Genomic DNA, 24,829 nt, shown 5'->3' on the forward strand with positions numbered 1-24,829 from the left:
CATATGAACACCTGTACACATGAACACCTGTACACCTGAACACCTGTACACCTGAACACCTGTACACCTGTACATATGAACACCTGAACATATGAACACCTGTACATATGAACACCTGTACATATGAACACCTGTACACATGAACTCCTGTACACCTGTACACCTTAACAGCTGTATACCTGAACACCTGTACATATGAACACCTGAACACCTGTACATATGAACACCTGTACACCTGTACATATGAACACCTGTACACCTGAACAGCTGTATACCTGAACACCTGTACATATGAACACCTGTACACCTGTATATATGAACACCTGTATATATGAACACCTGTACATATGAACACCTGTACACGTGAACACCTGTACACGTGAACACCTGTACATATGAACACCTGTACACCTGAACAGCTGTATACCTGAACACCTGTACACCTGAACAGCTGTATACCTGAACACCTGTACACCTGTACATATGAACACCTGTACACCTGTATATATGAACACCTGTACATATGAACACCTGTACACCTGTATATATGAACACCTGTACACATGAACACCTGTACATATGAACACCTGTACACCTGAACACCTGTACACCTGAACACCTGTACACCTGAACACCTGTACATATGAACACCTGTACACCTGAACAGCTGTACACCTGTACATATGAACACCTGTACACCTGTATATATGAACACCTGTACATATGAACACCTGTACACCTGTACATATGAACACCTGTACATATGAACACCTGTACACCTGAACACCTGTACATATGAACACCTGTACACCTGTACATATGAACACCTGTACACCTGTACACCTGTACATATGAACACCTGTACACATGAACACCTGTACACCTGAACAGCTGTATACCTGAACACCTGTACACCTGTACATATGAACACCTGTACACCTGAACAGCTGTATACCTGAACACCTGTACATATGAACACCTGTACACCTGTACATATGAACACCTGTACACCTGTACATATGAACACCTGTACACCTGTACATATGAACACCTGTACACCTGAACAGCTGTATACCTGAACACCTGTACACCTGTACATATGAACACCTGCACACCTGAACAGCTGTATACCTGAACACCTGTACACCTGTACATATGAACACCTGTATATATGAACACCTGTACACCTGTACATATGAACACCTGTACACCTGTATATATGAACACCTGTACATATGAACACCTGTACACCTGTATATATGAACACCTGTACACCTGTACATATGAACACCTGTACACCTGTATATATGAACACCTGTACATATGAACACCTGTACATACAGTGAGGGAAAAAATTATTTGAACCCCAGCTGATTTTATAAGTTTGCCCACTAACAAAGAAATGATCAGTCTATAATTTCAATGGTAGGTGTATTTGAACAGTGAGACACAACAATGACAAAAAAAATCCAGAAAAATGCGTTTCAAAAAGAGTTATAAATTAATTTGCATTTCCACGAAGGAAAGAAGTATTTGATCCCTTCGAAAAACGTGCTTTAGTACTTGGTGGCAAAACCTTTGTTGGCAATCACAGAGGTCAGCCGTGTCTTGTAGTTGGCCACAAGGTTTGCACACATCTCAGGGGGGATTTTGGCCCACTCCTCTTTGCAGATCCTCTCCAATGTTTGGCAACTCGAACCTTCAGCTCCCTCCACAGATTTTCTATGGGATTAAGGTCTGGAGACTGACTAGGCCACTCCATGACCTTAATATGCTTCTTCTTGAGCCAGTGATTTGTTGCCTTAGCCGTGTGTTTTGGATCATTGTCATGCTGGAGTACCCAACCACGACCCTTTTCAATGCCCTGACTGAGGGAAGGAGGTTCTCACCCAACATTTGACGGTACATGGCCCCATCCATCCTCCCTTTGATGCGGTGCAATTGTCCTGTCCCCTTGGCAGAAAAACACCCCCAAAGCATAATGTTTCCACCTCCATATTTGACAGTGGGGATGGTGTTTTTGGAGTCATAGGCAGCCTTCCTCCTCCTCCAAACACAGCGAGTTGAGTTGATGCCAAAGAGCTCGATTTTGGTCTTATCTGACCACAACACTTTCACCCAGTCTTCCTCTGAATCAGTCAGATGTTCAGTGGCAAACTTCAAACGGGCCTGTAGATGGGCTTTCTTGAGCAGGGGGACCTTGCGGGCACAGCAGGATTTCAGTCCTTCACGGCGTAGTGTGTTACCAACTGTTTTTTTGGTGACTATGGTCCCAGCTGCCTTGAGATCATTGACAAGTTCCTCCCGAGTGGTTCTTGGCTGATTCCTCACCGTTCTCATTATCATTGAAACTCCACGAGGTGAGATCTTGCATGGAGCTCCAGACCAAGGGAGATTGGCAGTTAATTTATGTTTCTTCCATTTGCGAATAATTGCACCAACTGTTGTCACCTTCTCACCCAGCTGCTTGGCGATGGTGTTGTAGCCCATTCCAGCCTTGTGTAGGTCCACAATCTTGTCCCTGACATCCTTGGAAAGCTCTTTGGTCTTGGCCATGGTGAAGAGTTTGGAATCTGGATTGATTGATTGCTTCTGTGGACAGGTCTCTTTTATACAGGTAACGAGCTGAGAGGGCCAATGTCAGCTCGTTACCTGTATAAGATCCACCTGGGAGCTAGAGATCTTGCTGACGGATAGGGGATCAAATACTTATTTCCTTCATGGAAATGCAAATTAATTTATAACTCTTTTTGAAACGCATTTTTCTGGATTTTTTTTGTCATTGTTGTGTCTCACTGTTCAAATACACCTACCATTGAAATTATAGCCTGATCATTTCTTTGTTAGTGGGCAAACTTACAAAATCAGCTGGGGTTCAAATAATTTTTTCCCTCACTGTATGTACACCTGTACATCTGAAGAACCTAGATAAAGCCTTCCATTGGTCTCTGAGGTTTTAATACTGAGCGACACACCGGCCTTTGTTTTCACCGACTCAGGAAGTTTTCACCAAAATGATGCAGAGCTGCACAAAAATCTGAAATTACCCAAGTGTGTGTTTGTTCTTTATTCCTCTTTAATCCTTCTTATCTCCCCTTAAGTAAGCTCAATGTTTCCGAGTCTTCTTATTTCACACGGTGTCGTACAAATGTACTGATAGTTTGTGATGTTTGTGACTAATCTGAAGCTTTTAAATCGTTTACAAGTAAAAACTAACTGTGTTTGTGTTGTTCAACATCAGTGCTAGCGGAGGTTGATTAGCCGGACTGCTAACTGCTGTTCGGCGTTCGACTGCTCCTGCCTGAGCTGCTCGTGGTTTTCTCCGAACATTTTGTGAACTAATGATTAAAACGTCCTGAAGTTTAGTCACTTCTCTTTAAACTGGTGAAATATGGCGAACGACTCCGTGAAACTCTCCAAAAACCTTCTGCGAATGAAGGCAAGTGAAGCAGTGTTTGCTAACAAATGAGAAAACTTAGCAGTCGTGTATATTGGCTACAGAATGTTAGCTGCCCAGCGCCATGCCGAACCTCAATCCGAAATAACACAATGATTTATTTTCTGCCTCGGCGAAAACGACAACTGGTGGCAAATGTCGAATCAAATCATTTTTATATAGAATCTGAACTAGTAATTAATTCGGGTTACAATTTAGCTGCCAAACGGCTTTTAAATTTGACTGAGTAAACTAAACCCTCTTCTACTGAATGTTTTGGTGAATGGATATCACCGAGTTCAGAGTTACAGTTTTATATCAGATCATTGACCTTTTTACAGACAAGTTGGTTTAACTTAAATAAAACTTGACGTCGTGTTTCCGCAGTTCATGCAGAGAGGTCTGGATGCTGAGACGAAGAAGCAGCTGGAAGAAGACGAGAAGAGAATCATCAGTGATGAGCACTGGTATCTGGACCTGCCAGAGCTCAAAGCTAAAGAGTAGGTGTCTTCACACAAACACTGCTGCAACAGAGAATGACACGCCAAACTCCATTCACAATTCTCCAAGTTTAAATGTGGGTAATGAATTGTTAATTGTTGTTAAATCTTCTTACGGAAGATGCTGGCAACTAGAAATAAAAGTAAAATTTTTCTTAGTGGGCAGCGTGAATATATTTCTACCACCTATCAATCGATAAAATAATGTTTATAGCAGCATAGAAGCCACAGCAAAGGATTTTTATTTAAACTGAGTTTCTTGCAGCGGTAGCAGGAATTAGGCATCGTTTTAGGAAAATGTACTTAAAGTATCAGAAGCGACAGCTCTGACATACCAATTAACAAAATCCACTCTATCTGAACCCTGTATATTTAATGTTTGGTACATTTTAACAAAGTATGATATACTTAACATTTAAAGTAACTAATCCCCAGATAAATGTTAGCAACATAAAAGTAGTAATTTTGTAGAAGCAAAAAGTGGCATGAAAAGGAAATAGTGAAAAACCTTAAGTACTCAGATTATTCAGCTCAGTGATCCCACGATGGTGGAATAAGCTGCCAAACTGTGCCCGCTCAGTGACCTCTCTTTTAATATTTAAAAAAGTGCTGAAAACAGAACTCTTCTGCATCTTCCTTTGCACTTAAAAAAACACACTCTCTTACATCTCTTGAAACAGAAACACTTCTTTAACAGCACATTGATGTGATGTTTTTCTCCTTGACTTAGATTTTTGCCTTGTTCCTCACTTGTAAGTCGCTTTGGATAAAAACATCTGATAAATGACTAAATGTAAATTCAAGTACTTGGTAGAGGACTTAGTTACTACTTTTTTCTTACTGACGGTGACGACTACATTTACAACAGTGTCATTTTAACGCTTTTTATGCATTTGTTACAAAATGGCCACTTTTTTGAATGGAGTCCAGCAAAGGAAGAAAAACTTTATGATTGAAGGTTGTCGATTGTGCTGATGGTGGATCTGATTGTATAGTTTTCAAGATTCAAAAAACTTTATTAATCCCAGAGGGAAATTATTTTGCCTCATTACCATTGTTCTCAAAACAGACAGAAAGGAAAGGAACCACAACCAGGAAAGATCCAACACCAACATAAATACAGAATAACATCAATACAGAAAAACTCTCTCTCTCTCTCTCTCTCTCTCTCTCTCTATATATATATATATATATATATATATATATATATATATATATATATATATATACAGAATTTGATATTTTTCCTCCTTCCTCTCAGGAACTTGATCATAGAGGAGAAGAGTTTTGTTCCCTGTGAAAACCTGAAGTACGGTCGCATGTCGTTCAAAGGTTTTAATCCAGAAGTGGAGGTTAGTTTCATTTTATTTAGTTTTTATCTGTTAGAGCTCAGCTCACTCTAGTTTTGTCTCTGCTTGTTGTTTACTGAACATTTAGAACCAGGCCAAACAAAAATTATGTTCCTTGAAAGTATCAGGTTTTCAGGAACCGGAATCTTATACTCTGTGAAACAGTTTCTGAACCAGCTGAGGAGTCTCACACATGAAAACATGAATGTTAAGTTTGCACATGAACAACTCAGAAAGTTAGTGTGTAGAAAAATCATGTGGAAACTGTCATATGAAATTTTAATAATCAGTTGATAACGCCTATAAAAACCAAATCCTTTTTTTATTTAATTTTTTAAATTTATTTATTTTATTTAATTGTCTGACAGCATCAACAATGCTTTTTTTCCTTATCCTGATATTTGTCAAATGTTGATTCGTCTCCGTGATGTCTATACCAGCACTATCTCACAGCCTCAAAACTGGACCCAGCTAGTCCATGATTGAAGTAATTGCCAGTAAATTCAGTAATTATTATTTTGTCCAATAGTTGTTGCCAGACTGTTGAAACACGTCTGTAAATGCATGCTGTGGTGACAATGGAGAGTAGATGAAGCAGCAAACGAATAATTTAATCAGGATCTAAAGTTAGTAAAGTTCCCCTCGTTAAAGTTAAGGACACTTTGTGACGTTCTTTCACTTTACATCATATCATCAGACACGTTTCAGTTCGTTACCTCGCTGTATCGTCAGTGATCAGAATTTAACTACCACCACCTGGCTCAGAGAGAAGCTCCAGCTGGAATCAGCACAGGTGATTTAAAGTTGACCAAAACTGAGGTAACTTACAAAGGAAAAAGGGTCGCCAGGTGCTGTTTACGGAAAGAACTCCAAACAAGCAAGAACTAAACCTCCACCAACTCCCTGTTAGTCACCCGTTCAAACAAAAGTGCAAAAGCAGCATCACCCCTCGTCCTGGTGAGTTTATTACTGTAAACCTGCCCCAGTCTCCAGGGAGCAAAACAGACACAAGTTATGACCAGCAAGTGAACACAGCAGCTGCTCACATGAAATCGCAGCTGAACAGCAGTTTTAACCCTTGTGGTAGAGCACAACAGAAGACCTAAAGGTTTAGACACGTGTGAGGGAGCTCGGATTCCAGTTTCACCACGCTTGAGTTGAATGTGAGCCTGTTCACGGTTTCGTCGTTGCTCACAGAAACTGATGGTTCTGATGAATCCCAAAGAGGAAGAGGAGAAACGAGAGGAAGAGGAGATCAGCCGCATGCAGACGGACGTCACAGATGAAGAAATGGCTCTGAGGTACGAACAGACAGATTCTTTGTAGTCCAAAAATAATCTGCTAATGCAGGTAAAGAATTGAATCATTTTATTTGTGTTTGTCAGGACTGTTCTGCAGTAACCTGCCTTATGGTCTTGTTGTTGAAAACTACACAGACTCTCAGCTGATTTAAAAATATTTGATTTGATGTTTAATTGAGGTGCTTCAAGCATATATGATGGTAGTACTTCACTAAGTAGTTCTTTTTTTATGACAACCCGCGGATACAGTTTACACGTTGATCTGCTGTAAATTCCCAGTAGGATATTACTGAAAGTGTAACAGGATCAGGATTTGTGAGTCCACCAAGCTGCTCTGCTGGACTCACCTGTTTTATTGTTTTGTGTTTCAGGTATGAGAGTTTAGTAGGAAGCATGAAGAAGAAGTTTGCGAAGAAGCGCGAGCGAGCGACGATCGATCAGGATGACATTAACCAAAATGTTGCAGAAACGCACACAAAGAGAGTTTTTCTGAAACCTCAGGACTGAACCTGTGACGGGATGGACTTTAGGAAAATGTATTTTTATTTACTGAAAAGGAGACTTTTTTCTTTCTTTTACAGCTGTGTTTGCTGAAACTGTTTATAGTTTAGTGATTGTTTTGGACCAGCATGAACAGCGTTTTAAAGCTGAATGGATGTTTTTTATTTAGAAAAGATGTGTCTGAGATGCTGCGAGTTGTGAACAGTGTTAGTGTTTGATAGTGTTTTATCCGTCTGTACAGGACAGATCTGACCTTTATTAAAACCATGGCTCTGTAGCCACGTGTCTGCTTCTGTTCACCTGGTGAGTATGAGAGCTACAGTCACCTCCACTTTTATTTTACTTTGTTAGTTGTATCCTAATTTTAATAAGGAAAAAATGCAGTTTTTTCCAGCCAGTCTCCACATAATAATCCACAATGTACTTCAGGCTTTTCAGCATTGTTATTGTGTCATCAACATAGCTTGACTGCTTTAAATGACAAGTTACAATATCAGGCTGAAAGGTAACAACCATCATAAAACCTGGTTCAGTGTCAGTTCCTCTGGAGTCCTGCTGGTTCACAGCCAGTGTATTTAAGGACGCTCATAATGATGGAGTCGAATGTGGTAGTGGGACACCAGCGGTGGAGGAACGGCAGCAGCCATCCCAGCTGTCCAGGGGTGTACACCTGTCTCGGACGTACAGACAGAAGAGCGTGACGCATGTCGTCCACCACAGGGGACAGATCCTCCGTCATCTGGTTGGACATTGTGGACAGACGGTCGAGGAGAGATGAGATGTAGGTCTCCCCGTAATCCTCTCTGGCTTCAGGGGAAATACCTGAGAGGATCTCGTCTCTGTAGTGACTCAAGTCGTCACTGTTTCCAAAGATGTCTGAGGGCAAAGAACATAAAGATACGGTTTCATTTCGCAGCAAACTTGCAGCTTTTTCTGAAGAAATGACTCATGATTCAGCTTCCTGAGAGGTTGACCTGGATGACTGAGTATCTTCGATGGACAACACACCATAAAACACATGGTAAATCTAATGCCATTGAAAATTCAGAGGGATGTTGCTGCTGCTGGAGTAATGAGCTCTGCAGCCTGAATAAGCTAATACCAATCTCTTGACACAGAAGCACGACCATATTGGTGAGAAGGTGTCCCTCTCTTTAAGGTGCCTTTGTCTATTTACACTGCACTTTAAAACGCAGCCATGAAGACGCTGTATAGTGCGTTTTACGCAGGTAACCACGTGACGTTTAGCGTGACGTGTAACATGCATGTCATATATCCGTCACCTTCAAACCATTACTGGTGAATGAACCGTCATGTGCTTGTTTTTGCACATTTTAGAAAAGATTTGTCCTCAAAACACAGTTGAACAGTTGATAAACTGTTATGGTCACAGATTCAGTTTCCCGATGAGAAGCTGGAGGAGAAATGTTACTCGGACCACTATGATCTGCAGCAGGAAGGACGTAATGGATAAAGTTCGAGTTGGAGTAAGACTGGGGTCTGGTTAACCATAATAATCCACAACTGGTTGGGTTGTGTCACCAAATAACTGACCATGTTTTTCTGCTGCCCTTATCCAACTAGTTGCACATTAGTGTTTCATCTGATCGCTTCAACACGTTTAAACACATCCGAATGTAACAGTGATCATTAACACACTGAACACAGAACTATAGTTCAAATCATGTCATGTTTAACATTTTGTTTCATCATGAGTCATATATTAGTTAAACATTATTTATAGGCTTTGTACTGTTTTGTCTTACCAACATCTGCTCACCTAATCCTGAGGCCATGTTTTGTGGAGCAGCCCCAAGTTTAAATATGTTTGTGGCATTTGGAAGAGTAGAGTATATACTCTGTTTAATTAAATAGAATCAAGTAAAAAAAATTCAGAGAAAGTGAGAGAAATGGATTTGGTTGTCATTGCACACCGTGTGTACTGTAGTTTTAAACCGTAACCAAAGACACATCCGTCTGCGCTATCAGCAGTGACTGTGTAGAAGGAGACTCACTTGTCCTGAAGCCTGTAGGTTGGATTACAGCCACTTTGACTCCCCACACCGATAACTCCAGCCTCATCACTTTGGAGAAAATACTCAGAGCTGCTTTCGATGCTCCGTAAGCTGCATACGTGGGCATCGGCACCTCACCTACAGGGGAATCATCACCACAACACTGTAAGTGCATGGTAGTGTAAAGTACAATATTTTCTTCTGAAGTTTCCATAAAAAGAAGTATACATTTGTTCAAAACTGAAATACTACTACTGGTAAAAGAATTTAAACATATCTAAGGAAATACACATAATTCTATGCACACATACAGTCATCTGAGTAGAAAGTCCTACAGTAGTGTGTATGTATCGAGAACGGACAGCAGGAATTTATGTTTACATGTGAATTAGTAGTTTTTAAAAATAAACCTGACGTATCTGGACTTCTCAGTTTGATGTACCTGCCAGGCTGCACATGTTGACAATACGTCCTTTGGACCTCCTCAGCAGAGGGAGGAAGACCTGACACATGCTGACAGCTGCAAGGAAGTTCACCTCCATACAGCGTCTGTAGACTGAGATCGGGTGGAGCTCTGCATCCACGGGGCAGTGAAGGAGTCCTGCGTTATTCACCAAACCCCACAAACCTATATTGACACACAAGACGGGAAACCTACACGGTTAACATGTACAAACCAATGACACCAAACATTACACCGAATATTTATTGTGGGAAATTATCCATCATAAATATGTGTGTGGTAGAAAAATGTGAACCTGTCTTCAGTGAGAGCTGTGGCCTCCTTTTGTAGAAATAACTTCACCAAAATGTCTCCAGAGCTGTTTCTGAGCTCATTGATTTTAGTTCACTCCTTCCTACAGAACAGCTTCAGCTCACAGATGCTGGTTGATTCCTCATCTAATGAGAGTTACAAACACAAGAGTCACACCGACTCGGACGTTGCCCGGGTCAACAAGGTCCGCTTCAGGTGCTGGGGAACCAAGGGCAACCTGATGAGAAGTGGGCTACTGGAACAAGAATAAGACATTCATGGACAAGAGATGAGAACAGCGCTTAATGCAAGAGCAATCTGACCTAAGATTAAAGATCATGGCTAAGATGGACACCTGCAGCCCCTGAGGCCGGTTACCAAGAATAAGTGAAGTACTTTCTGAAACTCTGCTAAAAGATGTGAATGCTGCACTACAAACAGTATCAACTATGACCATCACTGAGGCCAATCGGCTGATATACAGCACAGCAACAGTGATCCTTGAGGTACTTGGCTATAAGATCAACACAAGCCATAAGGTGCAGTATCCTCCATGGAAACTGAGGTTGGAGGCTAAGATCAAGGCAACACGGAGAGAAGTTAGCCAACTATCAGAACTACAGAAAGGCAGCATGAAAAAGTATCACGTACTGAAGAATAACAGCAACATGACAATACCTGAGGCCTAGGAGACTGCCAAGCAAAGACTCACAGCCCTGGCTACCCACCTGAAGAGATACACCAGAGAAATTGAAATCAGGAGAACAGGATGTTCTCCACTGAGCCATCCAAGGCATAATAAGCTGGCCAAAAGAGGAGATGGAAGCCACTGACACCAAGACAAGGAAGCTTCTTACAATGCACAGAGGGTTTCCCCCCAAATCCAGTACCCTGAGACTGTACGCTAAGCGGAAGGAAGGAGGCCGAGGATTAGTGAGTGTCAAAGCCACTATCCAGGATGAAACAACTAAGCTCAATGAATACCCGAACGGATGACATGCTTAGTGAATACCTCAGGCAGCAGGCTGGACCAAGAGAAGAAAGAGGAGGAACCCTCATGGAAGGACAAAGCCCTGCACGGTATGTACCACTGGCAGATAGAAGTGGCTGATGTCAACAAATCCTACCAGTGGCTGGACAAAGCTGGACTGAAAGACAGCACAGAGGCACTAATCCTAGCAGCACAGGAGCAGGCTCTGAGTACAAGATCGATAGAGGCTGGGAACTACTATACCAGGCAGGACCCCAGGTGCAGGCTGTGCAAAGATGCCCCTGAAACAATCCAGCAAATAACAGCAGGATGCAAGATGCTATAGGTGCCATAACCAAGTGGCCAGCACAGTGTACAGGAGCATCCCAAGTACAGGCTGGAAGTCCTAAAGTGAAAATGGGACACACCTCCAAAGGTGGTTGAGAATGACAGAGCTAAGATCCTGTGGGACTTCCAGATACAGACTGACAAACTGGTAATGGCCAACCAACCTGACATAGTAGTGGTGAACAAACAGGAGAACAAGGCTTTAGTGATAGATGTAGCAATCCCAAGTGATAGCAACATCAGGAAGAAGGAGCACGAGAAAATCGAGCAGTACCAAGGGCTGAAAGAAGAGCTGGAAAAGATGTGGAAGGTGAAGGTCCAAGTGGTACCCGTGGTGATAGGAACACTGGGGGCTGTAACTCCCAAACTGGGAGAGTGGCTCCAGCAGATCCCAGGAACAACATCTGAGATAAGATACTGCGCAGGACCATCAAGCTCCCAGGCCTCTGGTAGAGGACCCGAACTTGAAGGAATAAGACCGCTCCAAGGAAGGAGCGAGTGGGGAATTTATTTTTACAGATATAGAAACTTCTAAAGGTTTCGCAAACTGTAAAGCATCAATATACTGTACTTTTTGAAGTACTTGTACCCCTTGTATCAGACAGCTTTAGATTGTTAAAACAAATTTTAACGATTTAATAAATTATTGTTATTATGGTTTGACCTTACCTGCGTCTCCGACCTGAGTACAGATGTACCGATGTGCCGTCTCGATCTGGGAGCCGTCGGTCACGTCGAGCTGCAGGACCTGCAGGTTTTCAGATCCTCGCTCTCTCAGCTGCTGAGCTCCAGCTCCATTCACATCCAGCACACCTGCAAACACCTTCACTCCCATCTCACTGAGCAGCTTTGCCAGGGCATGACCAAAACCTGAATCACAGCCTGAGAGAGGAATGAACAAACTGTACATTCAGTAACGATACAGATTAGAATCATATCTGTTGTTTTTAGAGAAACATAGTTGACAGGTTGTTTATTTTACACCGGTTCACTTCATCTCTCTGAGCTGAGTCATTAACTGCTCCTCACTAATGTGGGTACAGTCGACTTTCTTCAGTAACTGATTCTTTAACCATCGTTGAACAGAAACCTGGTTAGTGTGGTCAGCCTAGTGGATCAGACACCTGGATACTCTAATTTCCAGTAAACAGGTGGGTGCAGGCGAACACGCTGAATGTTACTGAGGAGGTGTGAAGTCCAGTGTAGTGTGGATCACAGCAGCTGTTTGTCTCATACAGAAGCAACACAAAGGAGCAGTGCTGAGCAGCAAATGGTCTGTGTTACGAGTTACGACCTATCAGTGCAGTCGTTGGTCTGTAAAGGGCGAGTTTATCTTCTAAGATAAGTCTGGCGTGTGAACCTTTACCCTTTATCCTAATGTCATCAGCCCAGCCTGCTTTTCCTGTCAGACTCTTGTTTAATCATAAACACACATGCCAGAAATATCTCTGCACGTTATAACAACACAGTCGTGCTGAGCTGAGCTGGACACTTACAGAGAAGCTCTGCTCTTTGAGTACGAGGTGCATCAGTAGTTTTTAGGAAAGGGAAATCCTGGTTGTTCTCAGTACTCAGCACAATTTCTCTGCTAAACAGTTATTTGAACCTGCTGTCTGTCTGCGGCTTCTGTGTTTGGAGTACGTTCTGCCCGGTTTCCTCCTTCAGTTCAAAACACATGCAGGTTAATTGGTGACTTTAAATCACAGAGTGACACCAGCAAATCTTTTTATTTGGACTGAGCTGATTGCTGCAGACCAACATGGTAACATGGCTGCAGTGAGCGACGAACTATTGAATGTTCACATTGTGCCATTAAAGTTGTGGGCATGTTCAAATTGGTATAAACTTGGTGGCTGTTGTGTAACATTTGCTTATTTTCTGTTCTTTGAGTGGGAAGAACAGGAAAAACTGCAGTTATTCTTAGTTGGGAGTGTTTGCACATTATTAAATTCTACATCAGATAAACAGCTTAATGTGGCTTCTGTGCTGTTATGTTTTTGGATCCGTTGGATCTGTTGACTGATGTGAGACCAGATACGATCAAAGGTGGATCATAACCCGAACCCAGATCTTTTTTTTTTGTGTGTGTGAATGTCAACCTGCTCAGTCTCCCTGGGAGAGCCTAATGCCACAGTCCTGGAAAGGAGGCTTATTCTCACATCTAGGAGGAGCAGTATGGATCTGGTTCTGGCTGTGGAACAGCCGATCCTGTCTACATTTTCTATGGACTTGGAGAAAACCTTCAACCTGGTCCGTCAGGGGTCTTGTTGGGAGTTCTGCAGCTGTATCCAGTGTGGGGGTTGTTAGGAGCCACCTAGTCCTTGTAGAACTGGGTTCTGACCTGTCTTTTTTGGAGAACGTTTCTCTGCTGTTTGCAGATAATGTGGTTATGTTGGCTTCCTCTCAGTTTACAACCAGGCCCAAACGAAGTGGGATCATCCTGATTCAAGCAGAAACCGAAACAGCCGACGGTCTAGTAGCCCACGTACGTGAACCTTAAATCGCATCACTGAATCAACAGATGTTACTAGTTATAAAAAGGTACAAATACCAGACCAAAGTATTCACAGGAAACGTACTCGGAGTAAAGTAAAAGTACTTTGTCTGGCGTGCATCAAAGTGCAGAGAAGTATTTGATCTGGTTTGATCTTTAACTATCTTTGCAAGGCTTCATGTGTAATAACCCTAATTTTAAATGTATCTGCAGCCGCCAGTTACACGCAGTAGTGCAGTAGAAGTACTTTCCTCCTCTGCTGGCGACTGCTGACAAGCAGTACACCAGGAGTTGGTGTGTCTTTGTGTGTTTTCAGGTGTGTGTGTATTTTCAGTCTCGCCTGTGATCAGCACAGCTCTGCTCTCTGTGGGCAGCAGCTCTCTTCTTCTTCTGCTCTCAGTGTTCCAGACCAGACTGAGGCTGCAGCTGAGGAGAACCAACCCGCAGAAACCTGGAGATATAATAAAACCCAGCGAGGCCCCGACGATGGCCATGGGCCAAAATCCAGCATCGAAGCCGAGTCCGAGCTTCCTGAGCAGCGTGAAGGTGTAGACAGCTGCAGCTGCTACACAGAACCAGGTGCAGCTCTCCATCTTCACTCCATCTGAAGCTATTGTCCCCACAGTGTGATCTAAGCTCGGAGGCGGTCCTGCACTCTATCAGACACCTGTCCCCAGGTAGGCTGGGAGGAGGAGCAGGTCCTCCCCCTCTCTGAACACCAGACTTCCTTTATATTTTACTCATGTTTACTCTGGCAGGCAAGAGGAGTACAGTTACTCCATGTGTGGACTCGAGGTACTTTAAAGTTCATAATAACAATCAAACTTATTTACACATTTAGCCAGTAGTGAAAGAGTTACCCAGAGCTTCTACTAAAGTAAAAGTACCATCACCAGAGTGTAAAAGTACTCCAAGGTAAAGCTGTACATTCACAACTTTAAGTACACCACAGCAAACCTTGGAACAACACTTCAGCAGCAACAATATTGGCAGTAGTCATTACTATTTCAGAATTACTGTATAAAACGGAGGCGTGTCTTATGTCAGGTGTGAAGTTGGAGTTATCACGTTGATGTCGCAGCAGGTCGAGGTGGAGCTGACTTGAAGTTTTTATATAATGATGAAAGGATGCTGCTCATTCCCAAGTTAATGTCCTTATAATTTGTGAGTACTTTACTATTAGTAGTACTTAAACAGAATTACACACTTGAGAAGAAGCTGGAGCCATGTAGTTTGTTTTCACTTCTAAAAATTATAAAATTCTAGTTGTACCAGCTACTCAAATACTGCACTTAAGTACAAATCTGACACTTACTTCACTTAAATATTTCCATTTCGTGTACTAATAATAAATGTACTACTATGTACTTGTAGACACAGTAGTATGTCAGATTTGTACTTGTGCAGTATTTGAGTTCTCGCTGAGTAGCTGGTACAACTAAAGGTAAGTCATCCCTGTACTTGTACTTGACTGTTCGTACTTTAAACTGATTTAACTGGAGCACCACCAGATTTACCCAAGTACTGTGTACAATTTGAGGTACTTGTACTTGAATATTTAAGTTTTATCCAATTAGTTTTCGGCTTTTGTTTAAAAATGCAAAATACCATTTACTTATAGACATTTAGTACACAGCAGTAAATAAATACTTAAAAATCAGCTGCTAAATCAAAGCAATAACTAATATAATGTATTTCACATTACTGCTACATTTACTTTTAGTTAAACCTTCATGTTTATTCTGTGCCCAACGGTTACAGGTAAAAGTACCACAGTGAGTATTTCGACACTTTGAGTATGTGAAGCAGGTTTTTATTCTACGTGACTTTGAAATGTCACTGGACCCGTTTCTCGTGTTTCCAACCACAACAGGACACGGACGGACTCGGTGACAAACAGACTTTTTTTTCAGAGGCAGTGTTGACTACATTAACATGGGGGGTGGGGAGGTCAGATAAAAGCAGCATTTAACTCTGACCAACAGACAAAGTGCTCGTTCCCACAGACAACACGACGACGACGACTAGAGGAGGAGGAAGGTTCAGGCAAAATTCTTCTTCAGGAAGTTGATCAGGCCGTTGGTGGACGAGTCGTGGGACGTCACCTCGGACTCGTCCTTCAGCTCCGGTTCAATCTTCTTCGCCAGCTGCTTCCCCAGTTCCACACTGTTGACAGACAAGTTGGACAGCTTTACTTCATCCCACTTCTTTTGGGACGTGTTTCTGCACCTCAGTCTTCCTCAGCGATGCCATCTGCTGAAGAAGTCTGAGGTGCAGCTGAAGGCTCCAGTGACAAATGTTCAGATGTGCGCGACTCACCCCCACTGGTCGTAGCTGTTGATGTTCCACATGACACCTTGAACAAAGATCTTGTGCTCGTACATGGCTGGAAAAAGAACAGAGCTGCGTTATCGTCCGTTACCTTTTAAGGTTTTTTGTCACGTCAGGTGGAAAGTTTAGAGGGAATCGCAGATCCAGGTACTCAGCCTCTAACAGTTGCTCTTGTTGACCTCAGCAGGTTAAAAATCTTAACATCTGGTCTCGCCCCCCCACATTAGAGCTGGATCGATGCCTCACAGCTTCAGTACACAGTAAAGTATCAGGGGGCCACAAATGTTTGGAATGTCTTCCAGCTTCTTCATCAATTACTCAATGAATGGAGGAAACATTTGATAGAATACCCTGTTACTTAAAATACTCCGTAGCTGCAGCCTTCATCCGCCCTTCAACACAGACTGTCACTCACCAACCAGAGCTCCCAGTACGAACGGGCTCAGCTTCTTGAAAACGATGGAGTTGCTTGGCTTGTTCCCTTCAAACACCTGATGAAGAAAAGGAGGAGAAGAAATCTGAGAGGAAGCCGTTTGACCGGGGACACGGGGAGTTCAAAAGTGACCAATCAAACCTGAGTTAAACACGACTCGGTTCTTCACTCATCACTGAGGATAGCTGGTTTCACAGCAGCTCCTGCAGTAACAGTGAATGCTAAAATTAGAGCTACGCTTCTCTTTGACCTTGTGAGGCAGCAGCTTCTCCAGTGCGTCCCCTTTCAGGCCGCTGGCCTCCAGCTCTTTACGAGCCTCCTCTGGGGTTTTTCCCTTCATCAGAGCTTCTGTCTGAGCCAAGAAGTTTGCCACCAGGATCTGGAGACACACACAGACAGAACGAGCACGTCAGGACCTAGAAACTGCAGAGAGGACATTTAAGTTCAGGACTGGTATCTGAAGCAAGGTGAAAGGAAGGCTGAACCGTGTCAGCGTAAAGGTTTGGATTCACATCGACCTGCAGTCAAGAAGCAGGAGCAGCAGGTGTGAAATTACCTTGTGGTGAAGGTTGTCTCTGATTGGATGCTGAGACTGAGCGGGAATGAGGAAGTCAGCAGGAATCATTCGAGTGCCTGCAGAGGGAAGAACCAGCGATTTATGATCACAGGTGAAGAAGGAAACGTGTTTAGTCAGGTCTGGGTTTCACGAAGCTGTGGACTACAATCTAAAACTAAAATCTAAACAGCTCGACGTCACATTGCTGTGCTCTACATGGAGTAGGTGGACAAGTCGAACTGAAGTGTGTGCAAACTGGTTTCTAGTAGCACGTTTTACTGCTACCACCTGCTGTGAGACACTGGGATTCTCACACGGCTCAGCAGGAAGTGTGGGATTTAAAATTCAACTTACACACGAAGCGCGTCGGGCCTCAAAACAACAGCTGCTTCATTTCTACTTACTGAAAACGTGTACTACACTGACGCAGCTCGACTCATTTCCACTGCAGAGTATGAGAAAACACTACAGGTGCCGACGGCTGTGGCTGCTCACCTTGATGGATGAGCTGGTAGAAGGCGTGCTGCCCGTTGGTCCCCGGCTCCCCCCACACGATTGGTCCGGTGTGATAGTTCACACGGCTGCCATCTTTGGTGATGTACTTCCCGTTGGACTCCATGTCGCCCTGAGGACCAAACACACGGTAGAGTCAGCGACGTGTAAAATCTCATTTTTGCATTTCTCTTCAGGTTTGACTGGAGCCGTTTCCTGACACCACAAACAGAGCTCCCTCAGCCTGGGGCCCCCCCCACCTCCCTCTGAACAGATAGTCCAGGCCTCACTCACCTGTTGGAAGTAGGCAGCGAAGCGATGCATGTACTGGTCATAGGGCAGCATGGCGTGAGTCTCGGCCTGGAAGAAGTTGATGTACCAGACGCCCAGAACAGCCAGCAGCACGGGCACGTTCTGCTCCAAGGGGGCGCTGCGGAAATGAGTGTCCTGCAGAAATCATGGTTCGGGAGAAAATATTTTAAAAACAGGTTCAACTGTTCAATAAAGGTTTCAGTAAATGATAATTCCAGAACAAATTGCTCCGTCTGCACCTTTCATTCTTTTGTTCAACAATAAACGTGTGAAAAAGCTCATTTAACTCTTCCAATAACACTAACGCTCAGGACACTGTTTGCTTTTGTCCTGGATATTTGTTCATGGCGACGTCCACTCGCTTTCTGTCTTATCGTGAAGCTGAAGTTTACTTCTACTGTTAAGTTTATTTTCCTTTGTGAAACTTCTCAGCTCCTGATAAAAATCAGCACATTCTCAAACACACAGTTGAGAAATATTCTTGACAAATGTAAATATTACGTGTGTGAAATTTACTTTTGTTCTCTTGTACAAATGTGAAGCAGATTAAATTTATCCTCCTACCATCCAGTGAGCCCCTGCAAGAAGCTGCTCGAAGTTTTCGAAGCCTGAAACACAAGACGACAAAATCAGAGGTCAGATGTGTCTGCAGAGGCAGGCAACAGTTCAGCTGCAAACACAGAGACAGTGTCCCAACCAAAGAGGAAGTGAGCTGCAGCTTTATTCCCGTTTTGACTAAGAAATGTCTGATGTGGATCATGGACGTTCAGACGACTGAGGCACTGAACAAAACTTAAAAACATGAAGATTCTGAATGAGGTTCTGCAGCCTCTGTGTGCAGCTTCCGTCAGTCCCTGATGTGAAGTATCGTGCTGCAGTTTTTAGTCCACATGCATACACCTGACACCTGCCTCCCTCCTCACACTCTTAACTCCTCTGGACCCTTTTCAAAATGCACATCAATCAAATCGTGCAGAAATCTTGTTTTCACATTATTTGCTCAACCACCAGTAACTTCTGTTCAGTACCTATGTGCAGGGCGATGGAAAGACCGATGGCCGACCACAGCGAGTACCGACCTCCGACCCACTGAAACATGAAATCACACTGTCAGTCCACCAATCGGAGAGCAGGCAACACAGCCAATCAAAAAAAACAAACAAACAAACAAACAAACAAACAAAAAAACAGGTAATGGTGCTGGGAGGGTTAATGAGCCTAATCCTGGAAAACACGTACAGAGACCAAGACCATGACCCTGTTCTAACATTTCTAGACTCCAACATCATCACTTACGTCCCAGAACTCGAACATGTTTGCTGTGTCGATGCCAAAATCCTTCACTTTCACCTGAGAGGAGAGAAACGAAGACGTTAGATCAAGAACAGACCAGCTCTCATCTAAACTACTGGTTTGACGATATCATCACTGCTAAAAGCAAACCAATCTAGAAACCTCTGGTATTGTTGACATCTGTGCAGAACAAATATTTTATCCTGGACCAGTCTTTAAATGATGGTGTCTTCGTGATAAGCAAATTTTTCTTTTAACGTTTTCAAACTCGAACTAAAGTGAAGTTCTAAAAATAAAAAGCTGAAAATAGAAAGTGTTTCACGCTTGTTGATGTCCCACTGTCATGTTTCACAAGGACCTTTCCATCAGCTGATCGACAGCAGCTGTTCTAAAAACTAAATAACTGCGTGCTCCAGGTAAATAGATGCTGATAAAATGAGACGTTTAAAGGCTGTGGGAAAGTTGAACAGGCTTTTCTGCCTCTTTGCTAATGCAGAAAGGTCCTGAAGGTTTTAAAATGTACTGAAGCACAGAGAGAGAGGATTTAAACACTTACTGCGTTGGTGGACAAAGCCACAAAATGTTTGGCAACAGCAGATTTCTGTGGAAGAAGACGGAAACGGGATGAGACAGCTGAACTGCGCAGCAAACACACACATTACAGTGAACGTGAAAATCCAACACATCAGTGTCAGGGCACAGATCCACTCACATCCTTGGCTGCCTGTAGGAGCCATTCTCTGGCAGACTCGGCATTGGTGATGGTCTCCTGGGTGGTGAACGTCTGTAAAAAAGGTCGAAGACGAGACAAAGTGAGTCCAGAGAACCGACATACAAGAGCAGCAGATTCATGTTTGTTCGAGCTGCTAAACAGTCACACTGGGTTCGTTTGAATTTCCTGAGCAAACATAGCAGCATGTGTGGGTTTTATTCTGTGTGTGTGTGCGTGCACGCTGACCTTGGAAGCAATGATGAAGAGTGTGGTCTCTGCATTGAGCTGAGCGAGGGTCTTGGCCAGATGAGTGCCATCGATGTTGGAGACGAACCAAACGTTTGGTCCCCCTGCTGAGTACGGCTTCAGAGCCTCCGTCACCATCAGAGGACCCTGAATGCAACACGACACCAGTTACAGCTTCAGGTGACTCTCCTCCCGTGTTATCACGTCTCGTCTCCCTGTAAAGTGCTGATCGCAGTAACTCCTCCCACGCAGGTGTTTTTCAAATCTACCTGGAGAGTTGCACCTGTGACTTCAAGACCAGCGCTGTCGCCGTCTTCACTCCGCTCTTTAAGTCCCACTTTGCAGAAACATTGACATCACCATGACTCACCAGGTCTGATCCTCCGATGCCGATGTTCACCACGTCCGTGATGCTCTTCCCGCTGAAGCCTTTCCACTCACCGCTGCGAACTTTCTGCAGACACAACACATACGTGTTGAGCTTCGTCTGTCATTTTGTGCTGGAGCAAAGTTAGTAGCTGCACACTGCTTACGTGGCAGAAGGCCTTCATCTTGTCCAGCACCCTGTTGACCTCTGGCATTACATCTTTCCCATCGACATGGATCGGCGTGTTGGAGCGATTCCTCAGAGCGATGTGGAGCACAGCTCGACCCTGGAAACACGCAACTATTTTAATGAATCAGGAATAAAAACGTTTGTTTCTAAGCTTAAATCTCATGGATCAGTTACCGTTTCATTTCATCTTAATTTATGAAGTGTGGGTTTTTTATTCAGCCTCTGTTTAGAAGTCATTAAACCTGCAGCGTGAGAACAAGCTGTCACTACAGATTCGTTTTAAGTTACAACAGTTGGAGCTGTTTGCTTCTCCTCGTCATAGTTGACGATAAACTTAAACATATTAAAGGTTTGGACAAACAAAATTCCCAGATGAGCTGTTAAATAACCTGTAGCTGTTATTGATAAAGTCGAAATTGATTAACGGGAAGAAAAGTTTGATACGGCATCATTACGCCACAACCAGTAGGTCGCTTTGGATAAAAGCATCTGCTAAATGACTAAATGGAACCAGAGAGAGCGGCTCACAGTCCAGACGTGGGTCTGCGTCTGCTCTCATTGTCCTGTTGGTGTAAATGTATTTTTATTCTAAAAACCTTTGACAACTTTCTTGGACCGATACCCGCCTGCATGTGTGTTAGGTGACCTATAGTGAACGTCTTCATTACCTCAGTGAAGTTGATCTTCTCCCCAGAGAACATCTTGTCTCTGGCCTCCTCCACCCCCCTCGACTTGGCCTGTGAACACAAGAAGAGGAAACTGTGTGTTTCTGCAGCAACATGAGGATTATTACAACAGTCTGTTTCTTCACTGATCCTTCCTCTCTGCAGCCTGAGTTGTGAAGGACGTGTTTCCACATATCACTGCAGTAGAAACCCGACACTGAGCTCTCTGCGATGGTCAGAGAGGAAATGCGATTTCTCTTTCAAAATAAAAGTGCTGCAACCTTCCTGTTTCATTGTGTCTTTGAGCAACAGTGTTAAAGTCAAGTGTCTCAAGACATTAGAGCCCAAAACTTCAGCAGCTCATCAGCATCTCCACTGACATGCAGCAGAACTCCAGAGTCCTGACTGGTAAGGAGCTGTGAGGAGGTGCAGCACATGTTAACACTAAAAACACAGAGTTCATTAAAGAAAACACAGCTCATTAAAACTGAGGAGAAGCTGCAGCTTTGTCTCACAGCTCCACTGATTAAACACATTTGTTTCTTCACCACTCAGGGTGAAGTCAAACTACAACGGGCTGCATTCATGTCAATTTCTGCTTTAACTGTGGAGTTATCAGGGGCTCGCACGCTCCACTAATCATCCTGAGGACGCAAATCCAATTATAGTAACGAGGTTTCTGTTTGCACGACAACCAGGGGGAACAACGACCAGCCCTTTATCATCACAATCAGTCACTGTGAACATGATTCTGGGAGATTTACCAATGCCAGCAACATGGCCATGACGTCCTGGTTGATGAGGTTCTTGGAGAAGTCCAGCAGAATTTCTCCATCATCTGTGTCCAGAACCGTGCTGAGGAACAGAGACAGAGTCAGAAACCTCCCACTGGATGATGATGTTTCAGCTGGTAACTAGTTATTTAACCGTAACTGATGCAGTGAGGAGCTTCTTTTCTTAAACAACCATGTGTGAAGGTCCCCACAGAGTCCAGACCTGAACCCCACAGAGAATCTTTGGGATGTGCTGGAGAAGACTTTGTGCAGCATCAATACAAGATCTTAGAGAAAAATTAATGAAGCTTATTGAAAGGTGAGGAAATAAAGTATTAACCTGTAGTAGTACCTCATTTATGTTTTCTTCTCAATCTAAAAAGGAACTAAACTGTAATTTGGTAAAAGTACAATATTACTCCAGAACATCTTAGAAAGAAAAGTAAAAAATTATTTTTTTATATATATAAAAAATATATTTTTTATATAAATAATATAAATTTGAGGTAACCTGCAAATTTATACTTTAAAATAATTTTTAAATTTGTACTTGAATCAAGTATTTTTTTAAAAACCGCAGTTATCTGTTCTTAAACGGGATCACTGTTTGGGAATACTGCAGTACTAGTATACAGTAGTATCCACTAGTACACAGTAGTACACAGTAGTACACAGTAGTATCCACTACTACACAGTAGTACACAGTAGTATCCACTACTACACAGTAGTACACAGTAGTATCCACTACTACACAGTAGTATCCACTACTACACAGTAGTACACAGTAGTACACAGTAGTATCCACTACTACACAGTAGTACACAGTAGTATCCAGTAGTACACAGTAGTATCCAGTAGTACACAGTAGTATCCACTACTACACAGTAGTACACAGTAGTATCCACTACTACACAGTAGTACACAGTAGTATCCAGTAGTACACAGTAGTACACAGTAGTATCCAGTAGTACACAGTAGTATCCACTACTACACAGTAGTACACAGTAGTATCCAGTAGTACACAGTAGTACACAGTAGTATCCACTACTACACAGTAGTACACAGTAGTATCCAGTAGTACACAGTAGTAGTACTGTGGGACCTCTGAAGCTGTGCAGCAGCGCACGTAGCCACCAGGACTGAAACTGTTCCGTTAGCGCAGCATCACCGTGACTCATCCACAATTTCCCCGCTGAGTTTTAGTTTAAATCATCAAAATGTGAAGAAAGTAAAAACGGTTTCATATGTAAATATATATTATATATATATATATATATGTAAATGAACCAAATTCAGGTAAAACGCGGTGTTTTGACAGGAAACAGGCCAAGTGTTGACCCGAACCCTGCGTCCATTATCGGACACGACCATGTCTCCTGACGGTCAAGGCGACAGGACATGAGGCTAGTTACCAGTAGTTAACCAGTTAACCAGTAGTTAACCAGTAGTTAACCAGTTAACCAGCAGTTAACCAGTAGTTAACCAGTAGTTAACCAGTTAACCAGCAGTTTGACCCGTGTTTCTGTCACTATGTGAACACGTTTCAACAAAAATAATTCACATATTCAACAAGTTTGAGCCAACTTAGCACTAGCTTACATTAGCTTCGGTGTCCACGTTCACTATCGCTCGATATTAAACATTAATAATAAAATGTTCTGTTGTATAACTGGACGGAAATTGAAAGAAATAATCAGTTTATTAATCAATTAAACCAGTTTGAAAGTAAACCTGGTTAAAAACGGTCACATCGAGCAGTCTCATCACGAACCACGGCAGCTAACGTTAGCCACGTAGCACATAGCATTTCTATGAGAAAACATAAAGCTAGTTAATAAACGCATCAACTTCAGTTTCCAGATTCACTAGTTTTACGATGATTTTGTTTGGTTTTGTGATGATTTTGTTTGGTTTTAAGATTATCTTGTACCGTTTACGAAAACGTGACACGGAAATGCCACCACAGCTAGCCCACATTCAGCTGTCCGATAATGGGTGCACGGACTTTAGCATGGCGGCTACTATCCGCTACATGATTAATTCGCCGTTCAAACGAGGCCCGAAGCTTCGAACGACCGACGAGCTGCAGGTGACACCGGACAGGTGAGTGACACCGGACAGGTGAGTGACAGCAGCTCGGGACGTTTCCCGTCAGCGGCCTGAGGTGGAAAAACGCCGACGCGACGCGGTGACCTTCAGACTCATCACGCCCACCCCGTCCACCATTCGATCCGGTTTATCGGCTGCTCCGGTTCCGTGCGTTTCCTGACCTGAACTTGCCGAATCGGGTCTTGTCTTCGTCGAACATGGTCCTCATGTTGAGGCTCCCGGCGTTGGCTTTGTACCACTGCTCCAGCTTCTGGTAGTTGGGGTCGCTGGTCAGAGCCATGATGGTGGCGGTACTGGTACTGGTGCTGATACTGGTCCCGGTGTCTCGCTCCGACCTCCTCGGTGCTGGACTCGTGTCGCTGCGGTGCTGCAGAGGACAGAAGACGCCGGATCCGCTGCAGAGGAGGTTTGACAGCGGCTGCACCAATGGGAGCTCAGGCCTCCCCCACCCGGACCCGCCCAGGGCCGCGTGTGGAGGGTGTGACGAGGGGCAGAGCGGGCCACCGGCCCCGGGAGGCGGCACAGGTGGAGGTCTGGAGGTCCGTTACTGAAAAGGTAAAGTTCCTACTCGGCTTCGTACCAGTAATCACAGAATTAAAGGTGTTGTCACTGAGTCCACATGTAAGAAGCAGTACTGGTGCAGTAATCTCACATGGGATTATCATAAAACCCCCTCAGACCAG

The 24,829-nt window shown here is 43.4% G+C and overlaps 3 protein-coding genes across 4 annotated transcripts; 1 reads left to right on the forward strand and 2 right to left on the reverse strand.

Moving 5' to 3' along the window:
• The first annotated feature begins 3,137 nt into the window (after positions 1-3,137).
• On the forward strand, positions 3,138-7,364 carry mphosph6 (M-phase phosphoprotein 6). The gene is made up of 5 exons (XM_026366529.1): positions 3,138-3,439; positions 3,824-3,936; positions 5,198-5,288; positions 6,483-6,586; positions 6,958-7,364. The coding sequence occupies exons 1-5, from the start codon at positions 3,392-3,394 to the stop codon at positions 7,091-7,093; spliced, it is 492 nt and encodes a 163-aa protein (XP_026222314.1). The 5' UTR covers positions 3,138-3,391; the 3' UTR covers positions 7,094-7,364.
• Positions 7,365-7,404: 40 nt separating this feature from the next.
• hsd17b2 (hydroxysteroid (17-beta) dehydrogenase 2) lies at positions 7,405-14,367 on the reverse strand. The gene is made up of 5 exons (XM_026366528.1): positions 14,009-14,367; positions 11,844-12,056; positions 9,545-9,730; positions 9,103-9,240; positions 7,405-7,963 (listed from the first exon to the last, which is right to left on the reverse strand). Exons 1-5 carry the CDS (start codon positions 14,259-14,261, stop codon positions 7,623-7,625), a joined length of 1,131 nt encoding a protein of 376 aa, XP_026222313.1. The 5' UTR covers positions 14,262-14,367; the 3' UTR covers positions 7,405-7,622.
• A 1,098-nt stretch (positions 14,368-15,465) lies between these two features.
• gpia (glucose-6-phosphate isomerase a) lies at positions 15,466-24,552 on the reverse strand. 2 transcript variants are annotated; one of them, XM_026366527.1, is made up of 18 exons: positions 24,308-24,551; positions 22,029-22,119; positions 21,268-21,336; positions 20,577-20,696; positions 20,414-20,497; positions 20,044-20,190; positions 19,798-19,869; positions 19,642-19,686; positions 19,089-19,142; positions 18,821-18,881; positions 18,357-18,400; positions 17,775-17,927; positions 17,484-17,613; positions 16,989-17,065; positions 16,683-16,811; positions 16,415-16,490; positions 15,988-16,054; positions 15,466-15,834 (listed from the first exon to the last, which is right to left on the reverse strand). In XM_026366527.1, exons 1-18 carry the CDS (start codon positions 24,424-24,426, stop codon positions 15,711-15,713), a joined length of 1,662 nt encoding a protein of 553 aa, XP_026222312.1. In that variant the 5' UTR covers positions 24,427-24,551; the 3' UTR covers positions 15,466-15,710. The 2 variants fall into 2 exon arrangements, 1 of the variants encoding a protein (XP_026222312.1); XR_003299171.1 differs by lacking the exons at positions 15,466-15,834; positions 15,988-16,054 and having other exon boundaries at positions 16,683-16,855; positions 24,308-24,552.
• Positions 24,553-24,829: the final 277 nt, after the last annotated feature.

Source organism: Anabas testudineus, chromosome 6, assembly GCF_900324465.2.
Source record: "Anabas testudineus chromosome 6, fAnaTes1.2, whole genome shotgun sequence".
In the NCBI taxonomy this organism is placed as follows: domain Eukaryota; kingdom Metazoa; phylum Chordata; class Actinopteri; order Anabantiformes; family Anabantidae; genus Anabas; species Anabas testudineus.

Excerpts from the sequence above, each read along its gene's own strand:
- mphosph6 (XM_026366529.1), top strand. The coding sequence starts at position 3,392 with ATGGCGAACGACTCCGTGAAACTCTCCAAAAACCTTCTGCGAATGAAG. Across the intron at positions 3,440-3,823 it reads AAAACCTTCTGCGAATGAAG|TTCATGCAGAGAGGTCTGGA; the intron begins GCAAGTGAAGCA and ends GTGTTTCCGCAG. Across the intron at positions 5,289-6,482 it reads GTTTTAATCCAGAAGTGGAG|AAACTGATGGTTCTGATGAA; the intron begins GTTAGTTTCATT and ends CGTTGCTCACAG.
- hsd17b2 (XM_026366528.1), bottom strand. The coding sequence starts at position 14,261 with ATGGAGAGCTGCACCTGGTTCTGTGTAGCAGCTGCAGCTGTCTACACC. Across the intron at positions 12,057-14,008 it reads CAGAGCTGTGCTGATCACAG|GCTGTGATTCAGGTTTTGGT; the intron begins GCGAGACTGAAA and ends TTCCTCTCTCAG. Across the intron at positions 9,731-11,843 it reads TACTCAGGTCGGAGACGCAG|GTTTGTGGGGTTTGGTGAAT; the intron begins GTAAGGTCAAAC and ends GTGTCAATATAG.
- gpia (XM_026366527.1), bottom strand. The coding sequence starts at position 24,426 with ATGGCTCTGACCAGCGACCCCAACTACCAGAAGCTGGAGCAGTGGTAC. Across the intron at positions 18,882-19,088 it reads ACATGTTCGAGTTCTGGGAC|TGGGTCGGAGGTCGGTACTC; the intron begins GTAAGTGATGAT and ends TTCATGTTTCAG. Across the intron at positions 16,055-16,414 it reads CGTACTGGGAGCTCTGGTTG|CCATGTACGAGCACAAGATC; the intron begins GTGAGTGACAGT and ends TTCTTTTTCCAG.